Source organism: Nuphar pumila, chromosome 15 (genome assembly GCF_984573655.1).
Source record: "Nuphar pumila chromosome 15, dmNupPumi1.hap1.1, whole genome shotgun sequence".
Taxonomy (NCBI): Eukaryota; Viridiplantae; Streptophyta; class Magnoliopsida; order Nymphaeales; family Nymphaeaceae; genus Nuphar; species Nuphar pumila.
In genome coordinates this window covers 47,782,253-47,809,277 of record NC_143263.1, presented here as the reverse complement: position 1 = coordinate 47,809,277, position 27,025 = coordinate 47,782,253, and the positions used below count along the sequence as shown (strand labels likewise).

The 27,025-nt window shown below is 36.5% G+C and overlaps 1 protein-coding gene across 2 annotated transcripts in view; it reads left to right on the top strand.

Annotated features, from left to right (window-relative positions):
• ISA1 (isoamylase 1) overlaps positions 1-27,025 on the top strand; it is a 181,846-nt gene that overhangs the window by 15,904 nt on the left and 138,917 nt on the right. For both annotated transcript variants that reach the window (XM_089989407.1, XM_089989406.1), the window contains exon 6: positions 19,522-19,613. In XM_089989407.1, the coding sequence (XP_089845533.1) occupies positions 19,522-19,613 (92 nt within the window). The remainder of the gene's footprint in view (positions 1-19,521; positions 19,614-27,025) is intronic.

Sequence of the window (27,025 nt, the reverse complement as noted above, 5' to 3'; positions counted from 1 at the left end):
ACTCGGGTGCATCCTTTCATATGACTCCAAATGTTTTTGCACTTTCTAAATACTCAAAAAATTTGTCACCCTTTTTTGTCTCCACCGCGGATGGGGCTTCTCTTGAAATAAAAGGAATTGGTGATTTTGAAAAACAAGGTTTTTCTATTCCTAAAGTTAGATTTATACCAAAACTAAATTTAAATTTGCTTTCCGTCTCTCAACTATCGAATCATGGGTGTGATATCAAATTCTCATCAAATAAATGTTGGATACAGGATTGCCGGTCCGGGAAGTTGATTGGGGAAGGCTCTAGGAAGGGAGATCTTTATCTCATGGAATTTCTTCAAATTCCAAAAACCTCTTTTTGTAATGTTGCCCAACATAAAGATATAAATGTTTGGCATAAACGCCTTGGGCATCCAAATATTGTCAAGCTTTCTTATTTACATTTTGCTAAAACTTTATATAAAGACAATTTCAATTGTAATGATTGTATTCTTGGTAAAATGAGAAGCTTACCTTTTGGATAAAGAACTATGTTTTCAACTAAGCCTTTCAAAATTATGCATTTGGATGTTTGGGAACCGGCACCCGTTGTGTCTAAGGGAGGTTTTTCGTATTATGTTATTTATGTGGATGATTTCTCAAGGTATAGTTGGATATACTTCCTCAAACATAAACATGAGGTTTTCTCTACTTTTAAGGTTTTTCACATGTTAATACAAAATCAATTCAATAGTAAATTACAAATTCTTAGAACCGATTACGGGGGAGAATATCTCTCAAATGATTTCAAAAGTTATATTGAAAATAATGGGATTGCTCATCAAAGGTCTTGTCCCAAAACTCCTCAACAAAATGGGTTGGCCGAACGAAAACATAGACACATAATTGAAACTACAAAAACTTTGCTAATTTCTAAAAAAAATCCAAAAAGATTTTGAGCCGAAGCGGCTCTTGCATCGGTTTATCTCATCAACCGACTTCCATCCAAAAACTTGAATCAAATATCTCCATATGAAATCTTGTATAAGAAAGAACTCGATTACAATAGGTTAAGAATTTTTGGTTGTAAATGTTTTGTTCTCACCGATAAGAATGATAAATTATCTCCCAAAGCTATTCCTTGTGCGTTTTTGGGATATTCGAAAACCCAAAAAGGTTTTAGGTGTTATGATATTAAAAATGATAAACTATATGTTTCAAGAAATGTAACCTTTTTAGAAAACATAAGTGGTTTTGAAGAACACAAAACTCATGAATATGATGCCGATTACTCTTTTTTGTTTGAACTATTATCTAGAAATGAAGATTTTTTTAGCGATGATGAATTAAATGAGAATGAGGATATAAGTGAAAGTATTCCTCAAACTATTCATGATGAAGAAGAAATGATAAATGAACCAATTATCTATACACATAGAGATAAAAGCACTTTTAGAAGTGCAATAGAGAAATATAGTGATCTTAGTGAATCTTCCAACCACTCTCGAAGAACTGAAAGATTTAGGAAAAATCCTTCTAGATTTATATCCTATGAGTCTTTTTCTTCAAAGCATAGGGCATGTCTTAGTGCCATTCACTCATATCAAGAACCTAGAAATTTTAAAGAAGCTAAAGAAATGATAGAGTGGAGGGATGCCATGGACAACGAACTTAGAGCCCTCAACAAAGCCAAAACGTGGGTTTTTCAATGTCTTCCAGAAGGAAAAAAAACAATAGGATGTAGATGGGTTTTTAAAGTCAAAACAAAGAGTGATGGCACTCTCGAAAGATATAAAGCCCGTCTTGTCGCAAAAGGATATAGTCAAGAATACGACATCGATTACGAAGAAACCTTTGCTCCTGTTGCACGAATGATTACTGTAAGGTGTTTGATCACCATTGCATCTATTAAAAAATGAAATATTTACCAAATAGATGTTAAAAATGCCTTTCTAAATAGGGACCTTAATGAAGAAGTCTACATGGATGCTCCTCCTGGTATGAACATACCAAAGGGGAAAGTCCTTTGTTTGCAAAAAGCGCTTTATGGTTTAAAACAAGCCCCTAAGGCTTGGTATGATCGATTTAATGATGTGATGGTTCAAAATGGTTTTACCTCATGCTACACTGACACTGCTCTGTTCGTCAAAAAGTCTGATGCAGGAATTGTGATTTTACTGTTGTATGTTGATGATATGTTGATAACAGGTAGTGACATAAAGGGCATCAAAAACATTAAAACCACTTTAAAAGAAAGGTTTGAAATGTCAGACTTGGGGTATCTGACTTACTTTCTTGGTATCGAGGTAGCCTACTCTCATAGAGGCTATTTTTTGTCTCAAACTAAACTTGCTTGTGAGATTCTTGACAGATCAGGTATTACTGATGATAAAATCTGTGAGACCCCTGAAATTGTGGGATAAAAAATGAAGATCGATGATGAGAAACCTTTGGAGGATCCTACCCCTATCGGCAACTTGTGGGATCTCTAATGTATCTTAGCATCACAAGGCCGAACATCTCTCATGCCGTGCATACTGCAAGCCAATTTCAGCATGCTCCTACATCCGTTCATATGAGTGCCGTTCTTCAAGTTGTTAGATACATAAAGGGAACTTTAAACAAGGGAGTTTTTCTTTCCTCATCTTCTGAGTTAAATTTAATTGCATATACTGACTCTGATTGGGGAGGTGACCCAAATAATCGTCACTCCACTACAGGCTTTTGCATTTTTTTAGGTGAATCCCTGATCTCATGGAGATGCAAGAAACAACAGGTGTCTCTATCGTCCACCGAAGCAGAATATCGAGTCATGACTTCTACAACTATGGAGATTGTCTGGATTCATCAGTTGCTGCAAGACATGGGAATTCCAATTCAAGAACCCACAAAGCTGTGTTGTGATAATAAGAGTGCAATCTATATTGCTAAGAATCACACGTTTCATGAGCGGACAAAACATATTGAGATGGACTGCCATTATGTCAGAGAGGCATATCTACAAAAAGTCATCGATCTTCCTTATGTGACTTCAGAATATCAGTTGGCAGATTTCTTCACCAAGGCGCTTTGTTCTCCAAGATTCAACTTTCTCCTCAGCAAACTTTCGGTCATTGTGCCCTAAGTTTGAGGGAGAGTGTTAAAATGTATCTCTTTTATGTAAATATTTACATATATATATATATATATATATATATATATATATATATATATATATATATATATATATATGTTTCTTTTTTTTCTTGTAAAATCCGCAAGGGTATTTTAGTCATTTCCCTTCCTTTTGCGCATATTCATAATTATGAATATGTTGTAACATTTTTTGTATTTTTACTTTTCTTCTTTTTTCTTTTCATTTTTATGTCTTTATTTTTTGTTGACTCAAAGTCAACTTGGAGGGGGCTCAACACTAGCTGTTGAGCCTCTCCAACGGTTAGAATTCTAACCATTAGAGGGGCTCCAACAGCTAGTGGAGCCCCTCCAAGGCTCCTTTTCCTCTTATAAATAGGGGAGTTCCCCCTTTGTAAAACTTACTTGGAGCTTTTGTTCTCCATTCTTCTCAATAAAATTCTTTATATTTTGTATGCCTTTGTGCATTTGAGTTTCTTTATTGTACCTTCGTGTACATTTGTTCTAAGTGTTTTTGTGCATTTGTGCACATTGGTGGTGTTGTGCTTATCGCACACTTTATCTCTTTTTTGAGATATTTTCACAACTCATGTTCGTCCTGTTGATTCCAACTTGAAGCTCTCTTCATCGTCATCTTTAGAGATTCCTTCATGTGTTTTTAGTGTCTCTGAGTCCAATAAGCCAAATCTTTGGCATGGTCGTTTAGGTCACTGCAGTAGTAGTTTCATTCAGAAGCTTGTTTCAAATAATCTCATTCCCAAGTCTAGTTTAGGAATGAATGTCAATGACAACAAATGTTCTAGTTGTTTCTTGTGCAAGAGTCATGTTTTACCTTTTCATTCTATCAATAAAAGAGCTTCAAGACCTTTTGAGATTATATGTTCTGATGTTTGGGGGCCAGCCCCAGTTGCCTCTGTGTCTAGAACTAGATATTATCTTATATTTGTTGACAATTATTCTCGTTATACTTGGATTTTCTTTATGAAATACAAGTTTGAGACCTTCAAGTTCCAAAATTTTCACTCCTTTATCAAGAATCAGTTTTCTAAAAATATTCTTTGCTTCCAATGTGATTGGGGAGGTGAATTCTCTTCAAGTGACTATTAATTTTCTTTAAAGTAATGGAATAAGGAGAAGGGTATCTTGCCCTCATACGCCTCAGCAGAATGGAATTGCCGAAAGGAAGCCTCACCATATTGTTGAGAGTGCAATGAGCATGATGCATGATAGTAATCTTCCGATTACTCTATGGACAGAAGCCTTTCATTCAGCAGTCCATGTGATAAATCGATTGCCCATGGATATTTTGGAAAACAAGTCTTCTTACTTTTCTCTATTTGAAGTTCATCCTAACTATCATGATTTGCACGTGTTTAATTGTGTATGTTATGTTCATATTGACAGTTCAATGAGACATAAGTTTCAGGACAAGGCCTTGAAGTACAGGTTTGTGGGTTATGAAGATAACTATAAAGGATACATGTGCTATGATCCCATGAGCAAGCGCATCAAAATATCAAGAAATGTTATCTTCGACGAATTGAACTTTGATCATCGTCACATCAATTATTCTGAATCAAATTCCAAAGTCGAGGTCTATTATCCTTGGTTGAACTCTGAACTTTTCTCCAGTACTAACAATATCTGTTCTTCAGATTATGATCAGAAGGATAAGGAAACTATGCCTGCTGATAGGTTGATTGCACAGGTGAACACAGAGCCACCTTTGAATACAGAAAGGTATAGAGGTTTTGTCTATACCTGATGAGGAAGCGAGGCGCCCACTATTTTTAATCAGGAAATAGATACACCCTCTACATCTACTTCTACTTTAGATGTTAGAAGATCCACCCGCTCTCGTCACCCGATCGAAAGATGGGTCAGCTATGAGAATTTTTCGCTAGACTTTCAACTGTTTCTAACTGCTTTGGGCAAGGAAGATGAGCCCACAACATTTTCCCAAGCAGCAAATTCTAAAAGATGGATTGAAGCAATGAATGAAGAGATGGAGGCTCTACATGAGTGTGGTACCTGGGATGTTGTTCCCAGACCACTTGACAGAAATGTAGTTGGGTCAAAATGGGTGTACAAAATAAAGTACAAATCAGATGGCACTATAGAAAGGTACAAGACGAGACTTGTCACCAAAGGATTTACACAAGAGCAGGGACATGATTATGATGAGACTTTTAGTCCAATTGTGAAAATGGGAACAATTAGAATCATATTATCTTTAGCTATTGAACATAGTGGACAATCAGTCAACTTGATGTCAAAAACGCTTTTCTACATGAAAATTTGAAGGAGGAAGTATACATGGAACAACCCACTGGATATGCAGAAGGCAATCCTACAAAATAAGGGAAATATATGGGTTGAAGCAGGCTTCTCATTCTTGGTTTGATAGTTTCTCTCTGAAAATACAAAAATATGGTTTCAGGCGCTCTCTCCTTGACCATTCTTTGTTTATATTCAAGAACCAAGACACAATTACCCTCCTATTGATATACGTAGAAGATATTATCATCACAAGGAACTTCAAAGTTCATATTGAGGAGGTTAAGCATCTCTTGAATCAAACATTCAAAATGAAGGATCTTGGTAAATGTGATACTTCCTTGGGGTTGAAGTTGATAGTACTTCTGAAGGAATGACTCTCACCGAACATAAGTACACTATTGATGTTCTCAACAAAGCAGGTATGAAGGATTGCAAACCTTTGGGAACTCCTAGTGTTCTTCATCAGAAACTCAACCCTCAAGATGAAAATTTGTATAAGGATCCTACAAGATATCGTAGCATAATCGGCATGTTGCAATATCTCACTTTCACTCGACCTGATATTGTTTACTCAATAAATCAAGTATCTCAGTTTATGCATGAGCCGCATGAAGGGCATATGGAGGCGGTTAAGAGGATACTTCGGTACTTGAAAGGAACTGTTGGGGATGGTCTTTTGTATAGAAAAAGGACAAATGGATAAAATGCACATGAAATTACTGTCTATACTGATGCAGATTGGGCGGGAGATCCAGACGAACGCAGATCTGTATCACTATCAGGCCATTGTGTATTTGTTGGGATGAATTTGGTATCCTGGAGCAGTAAGAAACAAAATGCTGTTTCTAGATCTAGTACAGAAGCCGAATATAGGTCAATGGTCTCTGCTACTGCTGAAGCTACATGGATTAGGCACTTACTGACAGAAGTGGGAGAATCAATCTCTCGATCCCTTCTTTTATGTGATAATCAAAGTGCCATAAATATGTCCTTCAATCTTATTTATCACAGTCGTGCCAAACACATCGAAATAGACCAACATTTTATGAGACAAAAGGTAGAAGAGAAGGAGATTGAGCCTGAATTTGTACGAACCACCGATCAAGTGGCTGATATATTCACAAAAGGTTTGACTAAAGACAGGTTTTGGATGTTAAAAGGCAAGTTGTTCATGGTTCAAAACCATGCACAACTTGAGGGAGGGTGAAAAGACGTGTTTGGATCACGGGTCTGGGTCCAGACCCGTGATCATGTATTCTTTCATTAATGGCACACATGTATTTTCTCTTTGTAAAAGGGTATTTTAGTACCCTAAATTTGTATTAGTAACATATATAATGACAACATTAGTAGCAGCCAATTCCTGTATTGAGGAAACAAGTTTTCTCTGCAGCTCCTTCTCTCTCTCTTTGTTCTTCACCCTTCACGCAGGATAAACTCTGTTTTATGAAATCTAACGGTATACAACAACAACAACTACACCTTCATCCCAAAACAATTGGGGTCGGCGATATGAACCAAAAAAGAAAATCATTCTGGGTCTTCCACATGAATCCTTCTCCTCCAATCATTTCTATCCAATGCCATGTCCTTGGTGAGGTTCAAAGCATTCATATCTGTTCCTATCATCTCCATCCATGTCTTCCTAGGCCTACCCCGACCTTTTTTAACTAATATATTTTCCCATTTCTCCATCCTTCCAACTGGAGCATCATTAGGCCTTCGCCGAATATGTCCAAACCACCGTAAACGATTCTCTCTCATCTTATTTTCAATGGGTGCAACGCCTACCTTCTTACGTATCTCTTCGTTCTGAATCTTATCTTTTATTGTATTTCCACACATCCATCTAAGCATACGCATCTCAGCTACATTCATTTTTTAAATATGATGTCTCTTGGCAGTCCAACATTCCGTACCATATAGTAAAGCGGGCCTAATAGTCGTCCTATAAAACTTTTCCTTCAACCGCAATGGCATTCTACGATTGCACAATACTCCAGTTGCACTTTTCCATTTTATCCACCCAACCTTTATCCTATGATTTACATCTCCATCAATTTCTCCATACTTTTGAATGATGGATCCCAAATATTTGAAATAATCATTCACCAGTATTTCTTGCTCACCAAGCTTCACTACACTCCCATCACTACTTCGTTGCTTACTAAACCGACATTCCATATATTCAGTCTTACTCTTACTCAACTTAAAACCTCTAGCTTCCAATGTCTGTCTCCATAATTCTAACTTAGCATTAACCCCAGCTCTAGACTCATCAATCAAAACAATATCATCAGCAAACAACATACACCATGGTACATTTTCTTGAATTGATCTCGTAAGCTCATCCATCACTATCGCAAATAGGAAAGGGCTTAAAGCAGATCCTTGATGTAACCCAACCGTTATTGGAAAATTGGTTGTCACCCCTCCACAAGTGCGGACATTGGTTACTACTCCTTCATACATATCTTTAATTATACTAATGTACTTTAGGGAAACACCTTTCTTCATCATTGTCCACCAGAGAATGTCCCTACGTACTCTATCGTATGCCTTCTCTAAACCAATAAAAACCATATGCAAATCTTTGTTCCTCTCTCTATATCTTTCAATAAGTTGTCTAAGAAGATGTATAGCTTCCATAGTTGATCTTCCAGGCATAAAACCAAATTGATTCTCCGATATCATGACAACCTTCCTCAACCTAGACTCAATCACCCTCTCCCAAAGTTTCATAGTATGACTCATGAGTTTTATACCACGATAATTTGTGCAATCTTGTATATCACCCTTATTCTTATATAAAGGCACCAAAGTACTCTTCCTCCACTCATTAGGCATCTTATTTGTTCGTCAAATCAAGTTAAAAAGATTTGTCAACCATTCTAAACCTTTCTCTCCCAAGCATTTCCAAGCCTCGATAGGTATACCATCTGGGCCAACTGCCCTTCTTGATTTCATTTTCTTCAAAGCCTCTGCAATTTCTTTCTTTTGAATCTTGCACATGAAGTCACGATTTATCTCATGAAAAGGAATGGAGAAGTCTCCAAGATCTTGAGCATGACTATCATTAAATAGCTTATCAAAATAATCTTTCCATCTCTCCTTAATCTCCTCATCTTTGACTAAAACCCTTTGTGTTTCATCTTTGATACATCTAACCATTCCCAAATCCCTCGATTTCCTATCTCTCATCTTTGCAAGCCTATAAATATCCTTCTCGCCCTCTTTGGTATCCAACTTGTCTTAAACCTCCTTATATACTTTATCCCTCGCGTTTCGAACTACTTTTTTAGCTTCCTTCTTTGCTATCATATACTTCTCCAAATTCTCATTATCACGACTCTTAGATTTCTAATAGCTAATTTGACATCCTCGTTCCACCATGATGTATCCTTACCTAGCGGTGCACCGCCTTTAGACTCACCCAATACCTCCTTAGCCACATTTCTCATGCCACCTGCTATCTTATTCCACATTGATTCTGAATCCTCCTCGAGATACCAATCAACTTTCTTAACTACCCTACTATATAAACATTCCTTGTTTAGCTCCTTTCAGTGCCCACTACTTAATTCTAGGATCTATCCTATGTCTATCCCTTTTGCGATATTGTCTAATTCTAAGATCTAAAATTAAGACTCTATGTTGGTAGCTACACTTTCTCCCGGTATAACCATACAATCGATGCAACAACCCCTATCTCTCTTTCTAAGTAGGAAAAAATCTATCTGACTCGTATTAACCCCACTTTTAAATGTTACTAGGTGAGACTTCCTCTTCCTAAACAAAGTGTTTGCTAAGATCATATCATAGGACAAACCAAAATCTAAAATCCTTTCTCCACTTTCGTTTCTTTCTTCTGTACCATAGCCTCCATGGATACTCTCAAATCCATCTCTACTAATGCCTACATGTCCATTAAGGTCACCGCCGATGAAAAGTTTTTCTCCATAAGATATCCTTTGTACTATTCCATCTAAATCTTCCTAAAATTGACGCTTAATGGAATCATCTAAACCTACTTGAGGTGCATAAAAACTAATAATATTAATAATATCCGTACCTAATACTAATTTAATAAGTAAAATCCTATCACCCTTCCTACGGACCTCAACTATATTATCTATAAACTCACGACTCATAACAATCCCTACTCCATTCCAATTCCTATTTATTCCTGTATACCAAATCGTATATCCCCAAGGTTCTATCACTTTTGCTTTCTCACCTACCCATTTGGTCTCTTGTAGTAACATTTAAAATACTATATTGCATAGGTGAGAAAATATGCATTGCTTTGAGTTGTCTGGTGATGAATGTTGACAAACATATAAAATGTCCACCAAGTCGATGTGATTGTAGTATGCCCTAACACAATTCTGTAAATTAGATTGAGTTTTACTTTTGCTACCCGTCTGTAGCATGCTTAGTTGTCATAGGCGCTAGGCGGAGCCTAGGCGTTGAGCCCCTAAAAAGGCCTAGGCGGGGCCTAGGCGCCCTAGGAGGTACCCAAAAAAAAAACATAAAAAACATAACAAGAAACATGTATATTGTCTTCTTCTTCTCCTTCTCGAAGAAGAAAACACATGATATGTCTTTAAAAAAAACTTCAAAAAAAAAAAAGCCTAGGCGGTGACAGCTTAGGCGATAATATAGGGCCCCACTACCCAGACCTGGTCGCCCAGGCGGTGGGGCTGCACCTAGGTCGCCTAGGCCGCTTAGGCGCGCCTTTGGCAACTAAGGTAGCATGCCCTAACAAAATGCTATAAATTAAGAACTACATGATACTGTTAAAAATGTAAATATATAAACTTAGTAACTAGGTTTTCTTATTTTTTAGTTTTTTTAGTTTGTTTTTGGTTTGTATTGAACTACTCAAAGTATTGACTAGTGACTCTCAACGGCTCTAAATAGAGTCTTTGGGAGCCCAACGACTCTCTATATGTCTATGGGGCAATGCCCCCACTCAATGTATGATTATAGTATGGATTACAATCAATAAACTTATTAATTTTCTCTTGGTCTTAAACTCATTTAGTGGGTATTTGTGTGTGAACCTTTTTTGTGGTTCTTTTGAGTGTTCATTTCGGTATTTTTAGTGGAACGCTTTGAGTGTCCATTGTTGGTGATTTAGTGAACATCTTTGAAGGAGCTCGTATTCTTACATGGTATCAGAGCTCGGTGATCGAGCTGAAATTGCGTTCGGAACATTGGGAAGCATGCCACTCCAAATTTGAAAGTGTTGGAGCTCTCTTATATTTTCTATTCGAAGTGTTCGTGATTGGTGGCATTTGCATGGTGGTAAAGTAATCGTGACTTCCACCGTTACTCTTTATTCTTTTTTCTTCTCCTTTTGTATTCTTCTCTTTTTTGTTCTCAACCTTGTAAAAATGGTTGACAATGATAATGTTGTTAAAATATGTAATATCTTTAGTTTTAGTTAGCTTTTTTAGTTTAGTTAGACATTAGTTGGAATTAGGTTTTTACTTTTAGAATTAGGACCTTTTTAGACATATTACTTTTTGACCAAGTCAAAAAGCAACATGTACTAAAGGAGTCCTTGGGCTCCCAACGGCTCTAATTAGAGCCGTTAGGAGCCCAATGACTCCCTTCTAGCTCTCTCTTTTCACTCTATAAATATGGGGCTATTTCCACATTGTAAAAGCACTTTTGGTGTGGGCTTTATCCCACTTTAATGAGATATATTTTTCTCCCTTTTGTGTGTGCACTCTTTTGAATATTTTAGTTGGTGTGAGTGTGTTGTGTGAACCATTGTGTTCATTACGAAAGATCTTTTGTGAGCTTCCTTATGAAGTTTCATTTGTAAGCTTCCTCTTCTTACAAATGTCACCATAAAACCCATTAAGCTCAACGACTCCAACTATGTAACATGAGCTTAAATTATGAAGCATCTTATATGGGGATTAGTGGATGAGACCAATCCGGAACCTAAACTAATCCTTACCAAAGTAGAAGGTAATAAAGAAATTAACTTTGACGGAGGTTGAGAAAAATAAGGCAATGACCACTTATGAGAAAAAGTGGAAGGAATGGAGAATGGGACATGCCAATATTATATCTTGGCTTATTAGTAGCGTCGACATTAAGAAATGTTCAAGTCTTGCAAAATTTGAATATGCAAACAATGCATGAGATTATCTTAAGAGAATGTACTCTCTTAAAGATATTGCACATGTGTGCAACTTATAAGATAATGTACGAAATATGGTTTAAGGGGACAAAAGCATTAGAGAATACTATAATAGTTTGTCCAAATTATGGGAAGAGTTGACTTTTCTTGAACCAAAGTGACATTTTCCAAAAGATATAGAACTCCATCAAAATCAAATAGATACATAACATTTTTTTCAATTTATTAATGAATTGAGATCAAAGTTTGAATCCACCAAATCCGCTCTTCTTCATCAAGCGAAAATCCTTTTGATAGAAGATACGATAGAAGAATTAAGTATAGAGGAAAATAGGATTAAAAAGTGAATCTCAAAGTGTGATGATGGCTCGGTTTTATCTATATCTAGATTGAAAAACTATGTTCGTACCTACAAACCCCCACACTATAGAAAGTCAAATGATGAGAAACAAGGCAATGAGTATGAAAGAAAGAAAGTTATTTGCTACTATTGTCATGAATTGGGATGTAAAAACATACTGTCTTAAATTGAAGAAACCCTATGAGAAGAAGGTTGCCTCTGTTGGACCTCCACATGAATCAAGTGAACCATCCATTGGAAATATGTACCTAACACAATTAGTGGAGGCTCTTCATTCTCTACTCAAAGGAGCATCTTCATCCACAGGAGCTGCAGTCTCTTTCTTCGGCGTCGCCGATCCCGATAAATTTCTTTGGCTTCTTGACTCAGGTGCCTCTTTTCATAAGACATCAAATAGTGATATGTTATCCGAATGTCATAATTCAAGTGGGTCAAATGTTTTCACCGTCGATGAAACATCTCTTGAGATAAAAGAAATAAGAAATTTTGAAAACATCTTTCAAAACTCAAAAAGATTTTGTATTCCACAAACTAGATATATTCCTAAACTTAACTTAAATATTTTATCTGTTTCTCAATTATCTGACAATAGATTTAATGTTTGTTTCTTCTCTCGTGGTTGTCGAGTGCAGGATCGCCAGTCAGGGAAGTTGATTGGGGAATGCCATAGAGAATGAGGCTTATACTACATAGATTTTTTGAAAATACCCAAGAATACATTTTGTTGTAATGTTTAAAAAGTGGATTTGGATCTATGACATAAGAGATTTGGCCATCCTAGTATATCCAAGATCCATTTTTTTCAAAGATGGAATTTTTTTGTAATTTTAAAATGTTTACATGTGAAAATTGTATTCTTGGTAAAATGAAATGATTACCATTTCAAGAAAAAACCTTTGTTTCTTCTCGACCACTTGAGTTAATACATTTGGATGTGTGGGGACCTGCACCTGTTATATCAAATGGTGGTTTTATGTATTATGTAGTTTTTGTAGATGATTTTACGAGATACACTTTGATTTATTTTCTTAAACATAAGTCTGAAGTTTTTTCACACTTTCAGATATTTCATAATCTAGTCAAGAATCAATTTAAGAATGATATTTTCATCTTTCACACTGATTCAGGGGGAGAGTTTTTATCAAAAGAATTTAAAGATTACCTAAACTTATACGGTATCACAAATAAAAAATCATGTTCTTGTGCCCCTCAACAAAATGATTTAGTTAAAATAAAGCATAAGCATACTATAGAAACAACAAGGACTTTTCTTATTACAAATCAAGTACCTAAAGTTTTTGGGCTAAAGCCATTTTAAGTGAAGTTTATCTTATTAACAAAATGCCACCATCTTCCTTAAAAAACACGTCCTATTGAAAAACCTTTTAAACAAATCCCAGATTACTCTAGGTTAAGGGCTTTTGGATGCAAGTGTTTCGTTTTTACTGACAAAAATAACAAACTCTCTCCTCGTGCTATTCCTTGTGTTTTTTTCTAGGATATGCAAATAATAAAAAATGTTACAAATGTTTTGACTTTAAAACTAAAAGGATATATGTGTCAAGGAATGTATCTTTTTTGGAAAAGGAAAGTTTTTTTGAAACTGAGAAAACTAAGGAAATAATTGAGTATTCTTTTTTATTGGATTTAATTCCAAAGATTGGTAAGTGTGATATTTATGAAGACCAAGAAGTTAAAAATGATGTGATAAGTGAATAATCATCCCATAAAAATCAAGATTGTATTCAATATTCTAGGTGTGATAATTTAGAATATCCATGTGCTCTCGAAAAATATACCAGTAATAAAAAACATGAAGAGATACAAACAAGAAGGTAAGGTAATCTAGAGTATAAAAAATCCCTGAAAATTTTGTGTCCCATGAGTCTTTTCCACCTAAGTATCAAGCCTACATTTCTTTAATATATTCCTACATAGAACTTTCCAACTATACTGAAGCAAAAGAACATCCTGAGTAGGTAGAAGCTATGAGAGTGAAATTGAATGCCTTAGAAAAGGCGAGTGCTTGGATTATTCAAGACATTCCACCAGGAAAGAAGCCTATAGGTTGTGGATGAGTGTATAAAGTTAAAACCAAGAGTGACGAAACTCTTGAAAGGTACAAAGCCAGATTAACTGCCAAGGGATATTCCCATAGTTGCTAGAATGACCACATTTAGGACCTTAGTAACTCTTGCCTCTTTAAAGAAATAGCCTATATATCAAATGGATGTTAAAAATGCATTTCTCAATGGAAGCTTGACTGAAAAAGTTTATATGAAACCGCCACCTGACATAGTTATTCCTAATGGAAAAACTCTTCTTTTAGATAAGGCTATTTATGGTCTTAAACAAGCACCAAAGGCTTGGTATGACAAGTTTAGTCAAGTTATGCTTGAATTTGGTTTTCAATCTTATCTGACTGATACAACTTATTTGTTAAGATTTCTGATGCAGGTATTATTATCCTTCTCCTCTACGTGGACGATATGATTATCACTGGAAGTGATAAACAGGGAGTTGAAAACATTAAAAGGCTTCTCAAAACACATTTTAAAATGACTGATTTGAATTTTTTAAAAAATTTTCTTAGTATAGAAGTTGTTTATTCTTGTAGAGGTTATCTGCTGACTCAATCTAAGTTTGTTTTAGATATTGTTGAGAGGTCTGGTATCTCAGATGAGAAGAAGGTCGACACTCCCGATGTTGTCAATGTCAAAATGAAGATTGATTATGGAAAACTACTTGAAAATCTAACACCTTACATACAACTTCTCGGGAGACTGTCATATATCTCAATTACGAGACCTGACATTGTGCATACAGTTCACACAACAAGCCAATTTCAACATGTTCCTACCACTGTTCATATGGTAGTTGTTTTGCGCATTATTAGATATATTAAAACTTCTGTTTTTCGAGGACTTTTCTCGTCTGCCTCTTCCTTAGATTTAATTGCTTATACTGATGCTGACTGGGGAGGAAATCCAAATAACCGACACTCAACTACTGTTTTTTGTGTATTTTTAGGTGAATCATTGATTTCTTTGAGGTGCAAGAAGCATCAGAAAGTCTCTCTCTCATCAACTGAAGCAGAATACAGAGTCGTGGTTACAATCACTATGAAAGTGGTTTGGTTAAGGAGATTGTTGGATGACATGGGTATTCAGAGTAAAGGAGCATCACGATTATACTGTGACAACAAAAGTTTTATTTATATTGCTAGCAACCGAATCTTTTACGAACGAACCAAATACATTGAGATGGATTGTCATTATGTACGAGAGAAATTCCTACACGACAGTATTGATCTTCCCTATGTTACTTCAGAATAGCAATTGGTAGATTTTTTTCACCAAACCTCTTGCAACTCCTAGATTTCACTTTCTCTTGGACAAACTTTCGGTTATCCAACCGTAAGTTTGAGAGGGAGTGTTAAAAATGTAAATGTAAATATAAAAACTTAGTAACTCGGTTTTCTTATTTTTTTGCTTTTTTAGTTTGTTTTTGGTTTGTATTGAACTGTTTAGTTATACACTGTCGGTCCCAAGCCCGGATAAAGGAGGAGGGTTGCGGTAGGCCTGTGACAGCCAGCATAAAAACTTAGTCATACCCTATGAAAATGAACCAATATGAGAATTTGGTTGGGGCGTTCCCTACTGAGCGACACACTGTACTCTCTAGGCCCGGAGGCAGTGATAAATGGGCAAGGGTTGCTAGGTCGTCGCCCAGAAGCGACGCGTCACACCGGCGCCCGGGTGTGGTGTCAAATAGGCAAGGGTTCCCTCACTTTGTTGGACGGGTGGGGGTAAAGAAGTTAGTCCAAGACCATAAAATTAGGTTAGCCACTTGGAACATAGGGTCTTTAACTGGTAAGTTGGTAGAGTTAGTAGATGTTATGTGTAGGAGAAAGATTGATGTTTTATGTCTACAAGAGACCAAATGGGTAGGTGAGAAAGCAAAAGTGATAGAACCTTGGGGATATAAGATTTGATATACAGGAATAAATAGGAATAGGAATGGAGTAGGGATTGTTATGAGTCGTCAGTTTATAGATCATGTAGTTGAGGTTCGTAGGAAGGGTGATAGAATTTTACTTATTAAATTAGTATTAGGTACGGATATTATTAATATTATTAGTGTTTATGCACCTCAAGTAGGTTTAGATGATTCCATTAAGCATCAATTTTGGGAAGATTTAGATGGAGTAGTACAAGGGATATCTTATGGAGAAAAGCTTTTCATCGGCGGTGACCTTAATGGACATGTAGGCATTAGTAGAGATGGATTTGAGAGTATCCATGGAGGCTATGGTATAGGAGAAAGAAATGAAAGTGGAGAAAGGATTTTAGATTTTTGTTTGTCCTATGATATGATCTTAGCAAACATTTGGTTTAGGAAGAGGGAGTCTCACCTAGTAACATTTAAAAGTGGGGTTTATACGAGTCAGTTAGATTTTTTCCTACTTAGAAAGAGAGATAGGGGTTGTTGCATCGATTGTAAGGTTATACCGGGAGAAAGTGTAGCTACACAACATAGAGTCTTAATTTTAGATCTTAGAATTAGACAATGCCGCAAAATGGATAGACATAGGATAGATCCTAGAATTAAGTGGTGGGCACTGAAAGGAGCTAAACAAGGAATGTTTGTAGAGCAGGTAGTTAAGGAAGTTGATTGGTGTCTCGAGGAGGATTCAGAATCAATGTGGAATAAGATAGCGGGTGGCATAAGAAAAGTGGCTAAGGAGGTATTGGGTGAGTCTAAAGGCGGTGCACCACTAGGTAAGGATACATCATGGTGGAACGAGGATGTCAAATTAGCTATTAAGGTTAAAAGAGAGTGTTATAGAAATCTAAGTAAGAGTCGTGATAATGAGAATTTGGAGAAGTATATGATAGCAAAGAAGGAAGCTAAAAAAGTAGTTCGAAACGCGAGAGCTAAGGTATATAAGGAGGTTTATGACAAGTTGGATACCAAAGAAGGCGAGAAGGATATTTATAGGCTTGCAAAGATGAGAGATAGGAAATCGAGGGATTTGGGAATGGTTAGATGTATCAAAGATGAAACACAAAGGGTTTTAGTCAAAGATGAGGAGATTAAGGAGAGATGGAAAGATTATTTTGATAAGCTATTTAATGATAGTCATGCTCAAGATCTTGGAGACTTCTCCATTCCTTTTCATGAGATAAATCGTGACTTCATGCGCAAGATTCAAAAGAAAGAAATTGCAGAGGCTTTGAAGAAAATGAAATCAAGAAGGGCAGTTGGCCCAGATGGTATACCTATCGAGGCTTGGAAATGCTTGGGAGAGAAAGGTTTAGAATGGTTGACAAATCTTTTTAACTTGATTTGACGAACAAATAAGATGCCTAATGAGTGGAGGAAGAGTACTTTGGTGCCTTTATATAAGAATAAGGGTGATATACAAGATTGCACAAATTATCGTGGTATAAAACTCATGAGTCATACTATGAAACTTTGGGAGAGGGTGATTGAGTCTAGGTTGAGGAAGGTTGTCATGATATCGGAGAATCAATTTGGTTTTATGCCTGGAAGATCAACTATGGAAGCTATACATCTTCTTAGACAACTTATTGAAAGATATAGAGAGAGGAACAAAGATTTGCATATGGTTTTTATTGATTTAGAGAAGGCATACGATAGAGTACGTAGGGACATTCTCTGGTGGACAATGATGAAGAAAGGTGTTTCCCTAAAGTATATTAGTATAATTAAAGATATGTATGAAGGAGTAGTAACCAATGTCCGCACTTGTGGAGGGGTGACAACCAATTTTCCAATAACGGTTGGGTTACATCAAGGATCTGCTTTAAGCCCTTTCCTATTTGCGATAGTGATGGATGAGCTTACGAGATCAATTCAAGAAAATGTACCATGGTGTATGTTGTTTGCTGATGATATTGTTTTGATTGATGAGTCTAGAGCTGGGGTTAATGCTAAGTTAGAATTATGGAGACAGACATTGGAAGCTAGAGGTTTTAAGTTGAGTAAGAGTAAGACTGAATATATGGAATGTCGGTTTAGTAAGCAACGAAGTAGTGATGGGAGTGTAGTGAAGCTTGGTGAGCAAGAAATACTGGTGAATGATTATTTCAAATATTTGGGATCCATCATTCAAAAGTATGGAGAAATTGATGGAGATGTAAATCATAGGATAAAGGTTGGGTGGATGAAATGGAAAAGTGCAACTGGAGTGTTGTGCGATCGTAGAATGCCATTGCGGTTGAAGGGAAAGTTTTATAGGACGACTATTAGACCCGCTTTACTATATGGTACGGAATGTTGGGCTGCCAAGAGACATCATATTCAAAAAATGAGTGTAGCTGAGATGCGGATGCTTAGATGGATGTGTGGTAATACAATAAAAGATAAGATTCGGAACGAGGAGATACGTAAGAAGGTAGGTGTTGCACCATTGAAAATAAGATGCGAGAGAATCGTTTACGGTGGTTTGGACATATTCGGCGAAGGCCTAATGATGCTATAGTTAGAAGGTTGGAGAAATGGGAAAATATATTAGTTAAAAGAGGTCGGGGTAGGCCTAGGAAGACTTGGATGGAGATGATAGGAAAGGATATGAATGCTTTGAACCTCACCGAGGACATGACATTGGATAGAAATGATTGGAGGAAAAGGATTCTTGTGGAAGACCCAAAATGAATTTCTTTTTTGGTTCATATCGCTGACCCCAATTGTTTTGGGATGAAGGCGTAGTTGTTGTTGTTGTTGTTTGGTTTGTATTGAACTAGTCAAAGTATTGACTAGTCAATACAAAGAGAGCCGTTGGGAGCCCAACGACTTTCTATATGTCCCTTTTCTTTATGTATAAATATAGGGCATTGCCTCTACTCAATGTATGATTCTATTGTGGATTATAATCAATAAACGTATTATTTTTCTCTTGGTCTTAAACCCATTTAGTGGGTATTTGTGTGTGAACCCTTTTTGTGGTTCTTTTGAGTGTTCATTTCGGTATTTTTATTGGAACTCTTTGAGTGTCCATTGTTGGTGATTTAGTGAACATCTTTGAATGAGCTTGTATTCTTACAGATACATCCGTACTGCTCCTTTTGCTTTTTTTTGGGGTGATATCATGCCCCTACAGATGGCTAGATATTTGCCAGACATGAGTTAGTGGAACTGGACACAGCTTCCACCATATGCTTCTGTGCTATGCCATAGTAGCTAATCTTTTAATGTCTCATCTCTGTTTATTAAAGCTGATGTTTACATTCTATAATTCATTTCTCTTCTTGCTGCTGTTCAGAAAGTTCAGATTATATATCTTATGATTTGACTGCCATTGAAATGACGTAATGAGATTGTTCAGTATTTTTGGGTTATTAGTTGTTAGTATGAACAGTAGTTGTACTAAAGAAATTCTTTCACAAGTTGAAAAATCATGGGCTACTGGAGAGTGGAATTGGCAGCATATGTATATTATTGCTAGGTCATATATAGATTTATCACTTCTAAGGTCTTGCGAAAAGAATTGACAGATGTTACAAATGTAGTTCACACAGAAAACAGTCAGATGTTATATGTCTTGCTTTTATGGATCAAACAATAATTAGCTGTACTTTTCTTCTTCTGCAAACAGGAACTTGGTATTAATTGTATAGAGCTTATGCCATGTCATGAATTCAATGAGCTGGAGTATTTCGGCTATAATCCTGTCTTAGGCGATCACAAGTGAGTCAGTTACTAGTGAATCTGCAAATTTTCATGTCATTTATGAGCTTATATGCTTCTTTTTTTGTTTGATAGTCCGTTCCTACTGCTGTCTATTTTTTGCATTTGCACTATCAATCTGCTAACTGCTGAAGTCCCTATCGATGCTGGGGTGTGAAATCATGGGGAGCGAATGCAAAAGGACAGCTTGTCCATCTGTTCATTTTCATGTGTTTCTTCAACGTTTAGAAGATAGGTCATAAAATACGGCTGTCTAAATCTAGCTGTTGAAACAGACAAACACATAAAGGTATTCTATAAATAACAGAGAAAATACATGCCACTTAATGTGAAACTGTCACAAACATACAGAAAAGATGCCTCCTTTGAGACTGGACTCAGTGATTCTTGCTGTATTGAGTTAGATTATGAATAAATGAAAACAAATATGTTCAAATGAAGACATCACCTGTTTCATGGAATTACAGTGGTAGCTTTTTGCACGATGAGGGGTGCAATTTGGATGGTAATGGAAAGTTTGAAAGTTCTACAACATGTGCTAATGCTCCATTCAAGCTGGAAATGGTCGTTCATTTCCATTATGCTAGTTTTACTCAATGAATTCTTTCCTTACAGGTCTTATGCACAACTCTTTTGTATAGACACCTCAATTTTGATATCCAAATGTTGAAGATCTAAATTGACCATAAGATAATTAGCGTTTCAATGTATAGTTTTTCTAGAACATGGATTTGTCAGCAAGTTTGGGGCTATTGTAGTATTAGTAGGGCTTATGTATGACCTTATTGAAATACGTTTAGCCCTTCCTTAGGACCAGTCACCATAATGTGATAGGCTTCCAATGCAACAATTTGCTTCTTATTTTTGCAAGTGGCAAATTTTTCTCTAACTAATCTACATGATCCTATATTTATGTTTTACCTGACGGATGTTAAACATAGCTGACAGTGAATAATTGTGACAGTGACCAACCTGGATGGCATGTCAAAATTTGAAAGGCTTTCTACAGGTAAATTGTTGAAGATGCATGCTCAATTTAGGCTTTCCTTAGAGTAATTTATGAAGGATGCCGATACCCATCAATCAAATTTCACCTGGCATCTTTACTACATGATTTGCTATGGATGCCCCTAGTAGTATAAGAATTAGTGGCATGTCTCAAGGGACATTGGTACCATGCTATCTTTTCTTGAGATCTGTTTACAAGTGAATTGGTCATTTATTTCACTATGCTGCAAAGCTCAAGTGCACCATAAGATTGGAGTAAGCATTGATATGCTTTCATGCACCATAGAGAAGGGAAGCTAAAGAATCCTTGGCAAAGTTGTTTCAGAAGCTTGAGGTGGAATGAAGTCTTTTGGCAGATAATACACACTATAGCCAGCGTCAACTATGTTTTAGTCCTCGATGAGAGGAAGAGCTAACATTAGCCATTATAATGCATACTAGAAGGCTAAATAAGTCCATTCAGATTAGCAGTAATGTGATTATTAATCTTTAGATTATTCTATAAGAGGTTTTTAGTACCATTAGTGCCTATTCACCTCAAGTAGGATTAAGTGAAGCAGGTAGATGAGGAGAAGTTTTAGGGCTAAATGCATGAGGTAGTACATCTGGTGCACCTAGGAGTGAAGGCATTTAATCCATGGAGACCTAAATAGGCATGTAGAGAATGTGAGAAGCTGTTTGTGATTTTGAAATGACATTTGATTTCCCAATAACCACTGTGTACTCTGGAAAGACAAATGTCTTACATGTTCAAGAATGGATCGAGCTACTTTGAAGTGTATGGGAAATTTGTAAGAATTGTAAGATGAGGTCACCTTAAGACAACTTATGTTAATAATTCCCAAACATGAATGCACAGTCATGCACATGCATATTGATTTAGATGGCAATAACTGATGTCAAAGCATGCTCAATTATTAGTTGGCAGAACCTCAAGGCAGTTATTATAAGAAAAGTCAACTATTATAAAAAATTTCAATCAGAATTTTATCAGTTCAATGATGGTCAAATAATTTGTTCTAAACATGCAGAAATGGAGGTGCTTGGAGGGCTGAAATATCATGGAGAACCATTGAGACAAAATTGCACTCAAGCATATTCACAAAATTCAACATGTAATATTTGCTCCATGTTGTCTCTGATGGGTTTAAAGATATTAAAGCACCATCAAAATCAGAGATCATTTACAAGTGATTAAGCATTACACAAAAGGTTAACAACACAAATAATGTGATTAAAGAACAAATATGCCAATTGCAGACTTTAGATGCAAATATTCTTTTGGATCCTGGAGATGTGTTGTGGCTGGTGGCTGTGATAATTGTCATTTTTTCAAACAATAACATAAATCCTTCATCTAATATTGTAATATCGTGTGTTTTTCTACCATGTTAAACTAGGAGATTTCAGAAAAATTTAGCTGTGTTTTGGTAAAGTTGATAAATCCTCAATTTTAGGTGGCGTCAGCTGAGTCTGGGCGTAGCCCAAGATCCACTGACAAGACCTAAACGAGCCAATTAAGATTTAGTAAAACTTTTTATTTTTGACCTTTAAAATCGAGCGAAATTCAAGTTATAAATTCAGGAGAAATTCAGAGGCGAAATTTAGATAATATATCATTAGATGCGTCTCAAAATTCTGAAAATATTGATATTTTATTTTTTTGAATTCGGGCTACGGTTGGCCTGAAAATCACATTTTTTAAAAAATGACCCGCCTCAATATGACCAGTTCTGGATTGGATCGGATTGAATTCGATCCGATCCGTATGTTTCAAGTTGATATGGATTTGGACCCAGTCCAAGACCCATATTAATTAGGATCTGGTCCAAGTTGAGATCCATATGGACATTGGATATGGATTTGGATCTTAGATCCAGATCCAAAATCCAAGTCCAACTAATTAAAGTTTCAAATTCAATATAAAAGTTTAATTAAGTGAATTTCCAAGTTAAAAAGACTCCCAAGGGAATGAGATATCCTTTGAAACTTTTTAAAAATTTATTATTTAATAAATAATAAATAAATATTAAAAATTAATTAATTTCAAAATTTTATTTTGGATATGGCAGAGTTCTACATTCATGGAACTCTACCTATTATATAGGGATTCTAGAGGGGGGTGTCACCCTCTAGAAGAGCCCAAATGTGGTTAAAGTAAAATAGTAAAAGAAATAAAATAAAATAAGAGAATAAATAGTAGTTAGAGAGAGATAGAGTTCTATAGAACTCTATCTTCTATAGAACTCTATCTTTTATAGAAGGACTTCAAAAAGGACATCGCCCTCTCTCTCTAAAAAAAAATATAAAAGGGTCTAACTCGCCCCTCTTTCTAGATTTCGTTTTCAAGAGAGAGAGAGAGAGAGAGAGAGAGAGAAGAAAGGAAAAAGGGAAGGAAAGAAGGAGAAGGAGAAGGAGAAGGAGAAGGATCTCATTCCGTTTCGGACAATCGACGATTTTTTCTGCTCTTTTTCTATCTTCAATCGAAGGTATGGGTTCCTCTTTTAATTTGAACAGGGAGAAACAATCTAAATCCAGTTTATGTGAGATTTTAGTGGGAAAAAGGAAAAATTCTGAACTGAAATATACATACATATATATATATACATAACGTTAATTATGTATATATATACATATACGTGGGTCAATTTTCTCTTTCTTTTTTTCAGCCTATATACACACACATACATTTTATATATATATATATATATATATATATATATATTGTTGAATCAACCATTGATTTCCTTTTGGCATGTATACTGTAGAAAGATGCACCGAACCCTAGGTATAGAGAGAGAGAGAGAGAGAGAGAGAGAGAGAGAGAGAGAGAGAGAGAGAGAGAGAGAGAGAGAGAGAGAGAGAGAGAGAGAGAGAGAGAGAGAGAGAGAGACGGATGCACAGGGAGAGAAAACTCGTTAACTTATTATTAGGGCCTCTCTCTATGTTAAATAGAGAGAGGCTTAAAAGAATAATTACAACTAAGCCCATTATGAAAACATAATTTCAAAAAGCATCTAATATGAAAAAACTTCACTTAAAACCACCTATTCTCAACACTCCCCCTCAAGCTGGAGCATAGATATCAATCATTCTCAACTTGTCACAACATTTTGAGAAATTTGGTCTAGCAAGAGGTTTTGTAAACATATCTGCAACTTGGTCTTCCGACTTTAGATATTTAGTAGTGATATGACCAGCTTGAACCATATCCCTTACATAGTGGCAATCAACCTCAATCTGCTTTGTTCTCTCATGAAATACATGATTGTTCGCTATATATGTTGCAGCTTTGTTATCGCACATCATGGTCATGGGAGAGAAAACCTTCACCTGAAGATCATGAAGAACAGTACGAACCTACATCAATTCTGCAACTGTTTGGGCCATAGCCCGATATTCTGATTCTGCACCCGACCTAGAAACCACATTTTGTTTCTTACTTCTCCAAGAAATCAAGTTGTCTCCCAGAAACACACAAAATCCTGTGGTAGATTTTCTATCCACTACAGATCCTGCATAGTCAGCATCAGAATAGGCCACTATCTCCAGAGTTCCACCTTTCCTGAACAATAACCCCTTTCCAGGAGAAGATTTTAGATATCTGAGAATCATAATAGTATCAGATTTGTTCACAGGAGATAAGAGGGAGAGAGAGAGAGAGAAAGAGAGAGAGCAATTGACAAAAGGCTGGGGCGGCACTGTAATGCTCGACCTCCAAAACCCTAAGCATTATAAATTAAAAACATATACATATTACAATAATGCCATTAATGAAATCCTATTTAACATGTGTACATATAATATGTGTATGGATCTGGATCTAGATCCATACGCATATGCAATGTTGTATTCTAACACCCTCCCTCAAGTTGTACGTGATTTTGGAGCATGTACAACTTGCTCTTCAATAGCCAAAATTGACGTCCTGTTAATCCCTTGGTAAATAGGTCTGCCACTTGATCTTCTGTTCGAACATGACGTAGTTCTATCTCCTTCATCTCGACTTTCTGCCGTATGAAATGTTGATCAATCTCAATGTGCTTCGTTCTGCTATGCTGGATAGGATTACATGAATGTTTATTGCGCTTTGATTGTCATATAAAAGAAATGATCGAATAATTGTCTCCCCAAGATCACTCAATAAGTGTCTAATCCATGTAACCTCTGCCGTGCCTGCAACCATTGATCTGTATTCAGCCTCTGTACTCGATCGTGCCATTGCCTTTTGTTTTCTGTTGCTCCAGGACACTAAATTGTACCCAATATAAACACAGTATCCAGAGACAGATCGTCTCTCATCTGGATCCCCTGCCCAATCTGCGTCTGTATAAGTGATGAGTGCATGTCCTCTATGCAGATTATTGTTCATTTTAAATAGCGTAGAATGCGCTTCACAGCTTCCATATGACCCTCCGTTGGAGCATGCATAAACTGGGATACCTGATTGACAACATAAACTATATCAGGTCTGGTAAAGGTCAAGTACTGTAACATCCCCACGAGACTTCTATACGTTGTAGGGTTGACACAAAGATGATCATCTTCAGAGCTCAGCCTTTGATGTAATACACTAGGAGTGCTGACTGGTTTGCAAATTCGTCATCCCGGCTCTTTCCAGAAGATCAAGAGTGTATTTTTGTTACATGAGTGTCAATGTATCTTGTTGTCTGTCAACTTCCACACCAAGAAAGTACCGCAACTCCCCTAAATCTTTCATCTTGAAAGTTTTCATTAAAAACTGTTTCACGTCTTACACATGACTATCTGAACTCCCAGTGATCACAATGTCATCAACATATATAAGAAGTATAACAATGTCCGCCTTTTGGTAAATAAAGAGAGAGTGATCCAGAGAGCATCTTCTAAAACCATAACTCTGAATCTGCATAGAGAAACTTTCAAACCAGGAACAGGACGCCTGTTTCAACCCATACAGAGATTTCCTTAGTTTGCACACCCAGGCAATAGGATCCTTCTCGGCATAACCAGGTGGTTGGTCCATATATACATATTCCTTTAAAGTTCCATGCAAAAATGCAATTTTAACATCCATCTGGCTAAGGCTCCAACCTTGATCGACTGCTAGGGATATGATAATACGAATAGTACCCATTTTGACTACGGGACTAAAAGTTTCGTCGTAGTCTTCACCGTATTGTTGTGAATCCTCGAGCAACAAGTCGCGCCTTATATCTATCAATACTTCCTTCAGGCTTATATTTTATTTTATAAACCCATTTTGAGCCAACTACATTCTTTCCTTCTGGCCGAGGGACTATTTCCCAAGTCTGGCATTCATGAAGAGCTTCCATTTCTTCATTCATAGCTTCAGTCCAATGACGAGATTGAAGAGCTTGATTAAAACAAGTGGTTTCATTCTGTTTTGTGAGCTGAGACATAAACAACTGGAAATCAAGGGAGAAGGTCTCATAACTCACCCATCGTTGAATAGGATGCTTAATGCGTGACGGCCTTTGAGCCGAATCATTGGCGATGCTTTCCTCCACATTCCTCGGCTCTGTATTTTTGCTCCGTCTAGTGTATATCTGTCCAGAGAAACGTTCTACTAGGGGTCGCTTGTTAAAATATGTATATATATATATATACTTATATATATACATATATGTATATATACTATTTCTTCTTTAGTGAAATACTCGATATGGGTATTATTGTAAAACCACCAATATACTTTTTTATTTTTTTATTTTTTACTTTTTCCTTTTTTTCTTTTACCTTTTTTCTTTTATTTTTTTTCCTTTTGTAATGATCACAAGGGGCCCCACACTTGTAGTCGTTGGGGCTCCAACGGTCAGATTTCTGACCGTTGGGGCTCCCAACGACTACAAGGGAACCCCCTTGTGGTTTCTTTTTAGAGCCTCCCTCCTCTATAAATAGAGGAGGTATTCCCCTCTTGTAAGCATGGGTTTTTACACCCTTCTCTTCCTTTCTTCAATAATTCCAACTTATGACTTTAAGTCATTTTCTATATTTGAGAGTTTTGTGTGTGCACATTTGGTGTTTGTGCTCTTGGCTCTAGTAGTCACTCTTAAAGAGTGACTTTTGCTCTATTGGTGCTTCCGCCTCTTTTTATTACATGGTATCAGAGCTCGGTTGGTGATTGGGCTTTTCCTTTGTCTTCTTGGAACGCGTGCCTCTCAAAGTTTTTGAAGAAAGGAAGTATATTTGGTGCCGATGGAACGGGACTCTAAAGTGGAGCTTTCTTTCAAGCTAAATGGGTCCAACTATCTCATGTGGGCCTCCGCTATGGAAAATCATCTTAGAGGTAAGAAACTTTGGGGCTTTGTTATGGGAACTACTCCCGAACCCTCTCTTGTTCTTACCAAAATTGAAAATGAAGTTGAAAAAGCGTTAGATGGCGATGAGCGCATCAAAGCCAT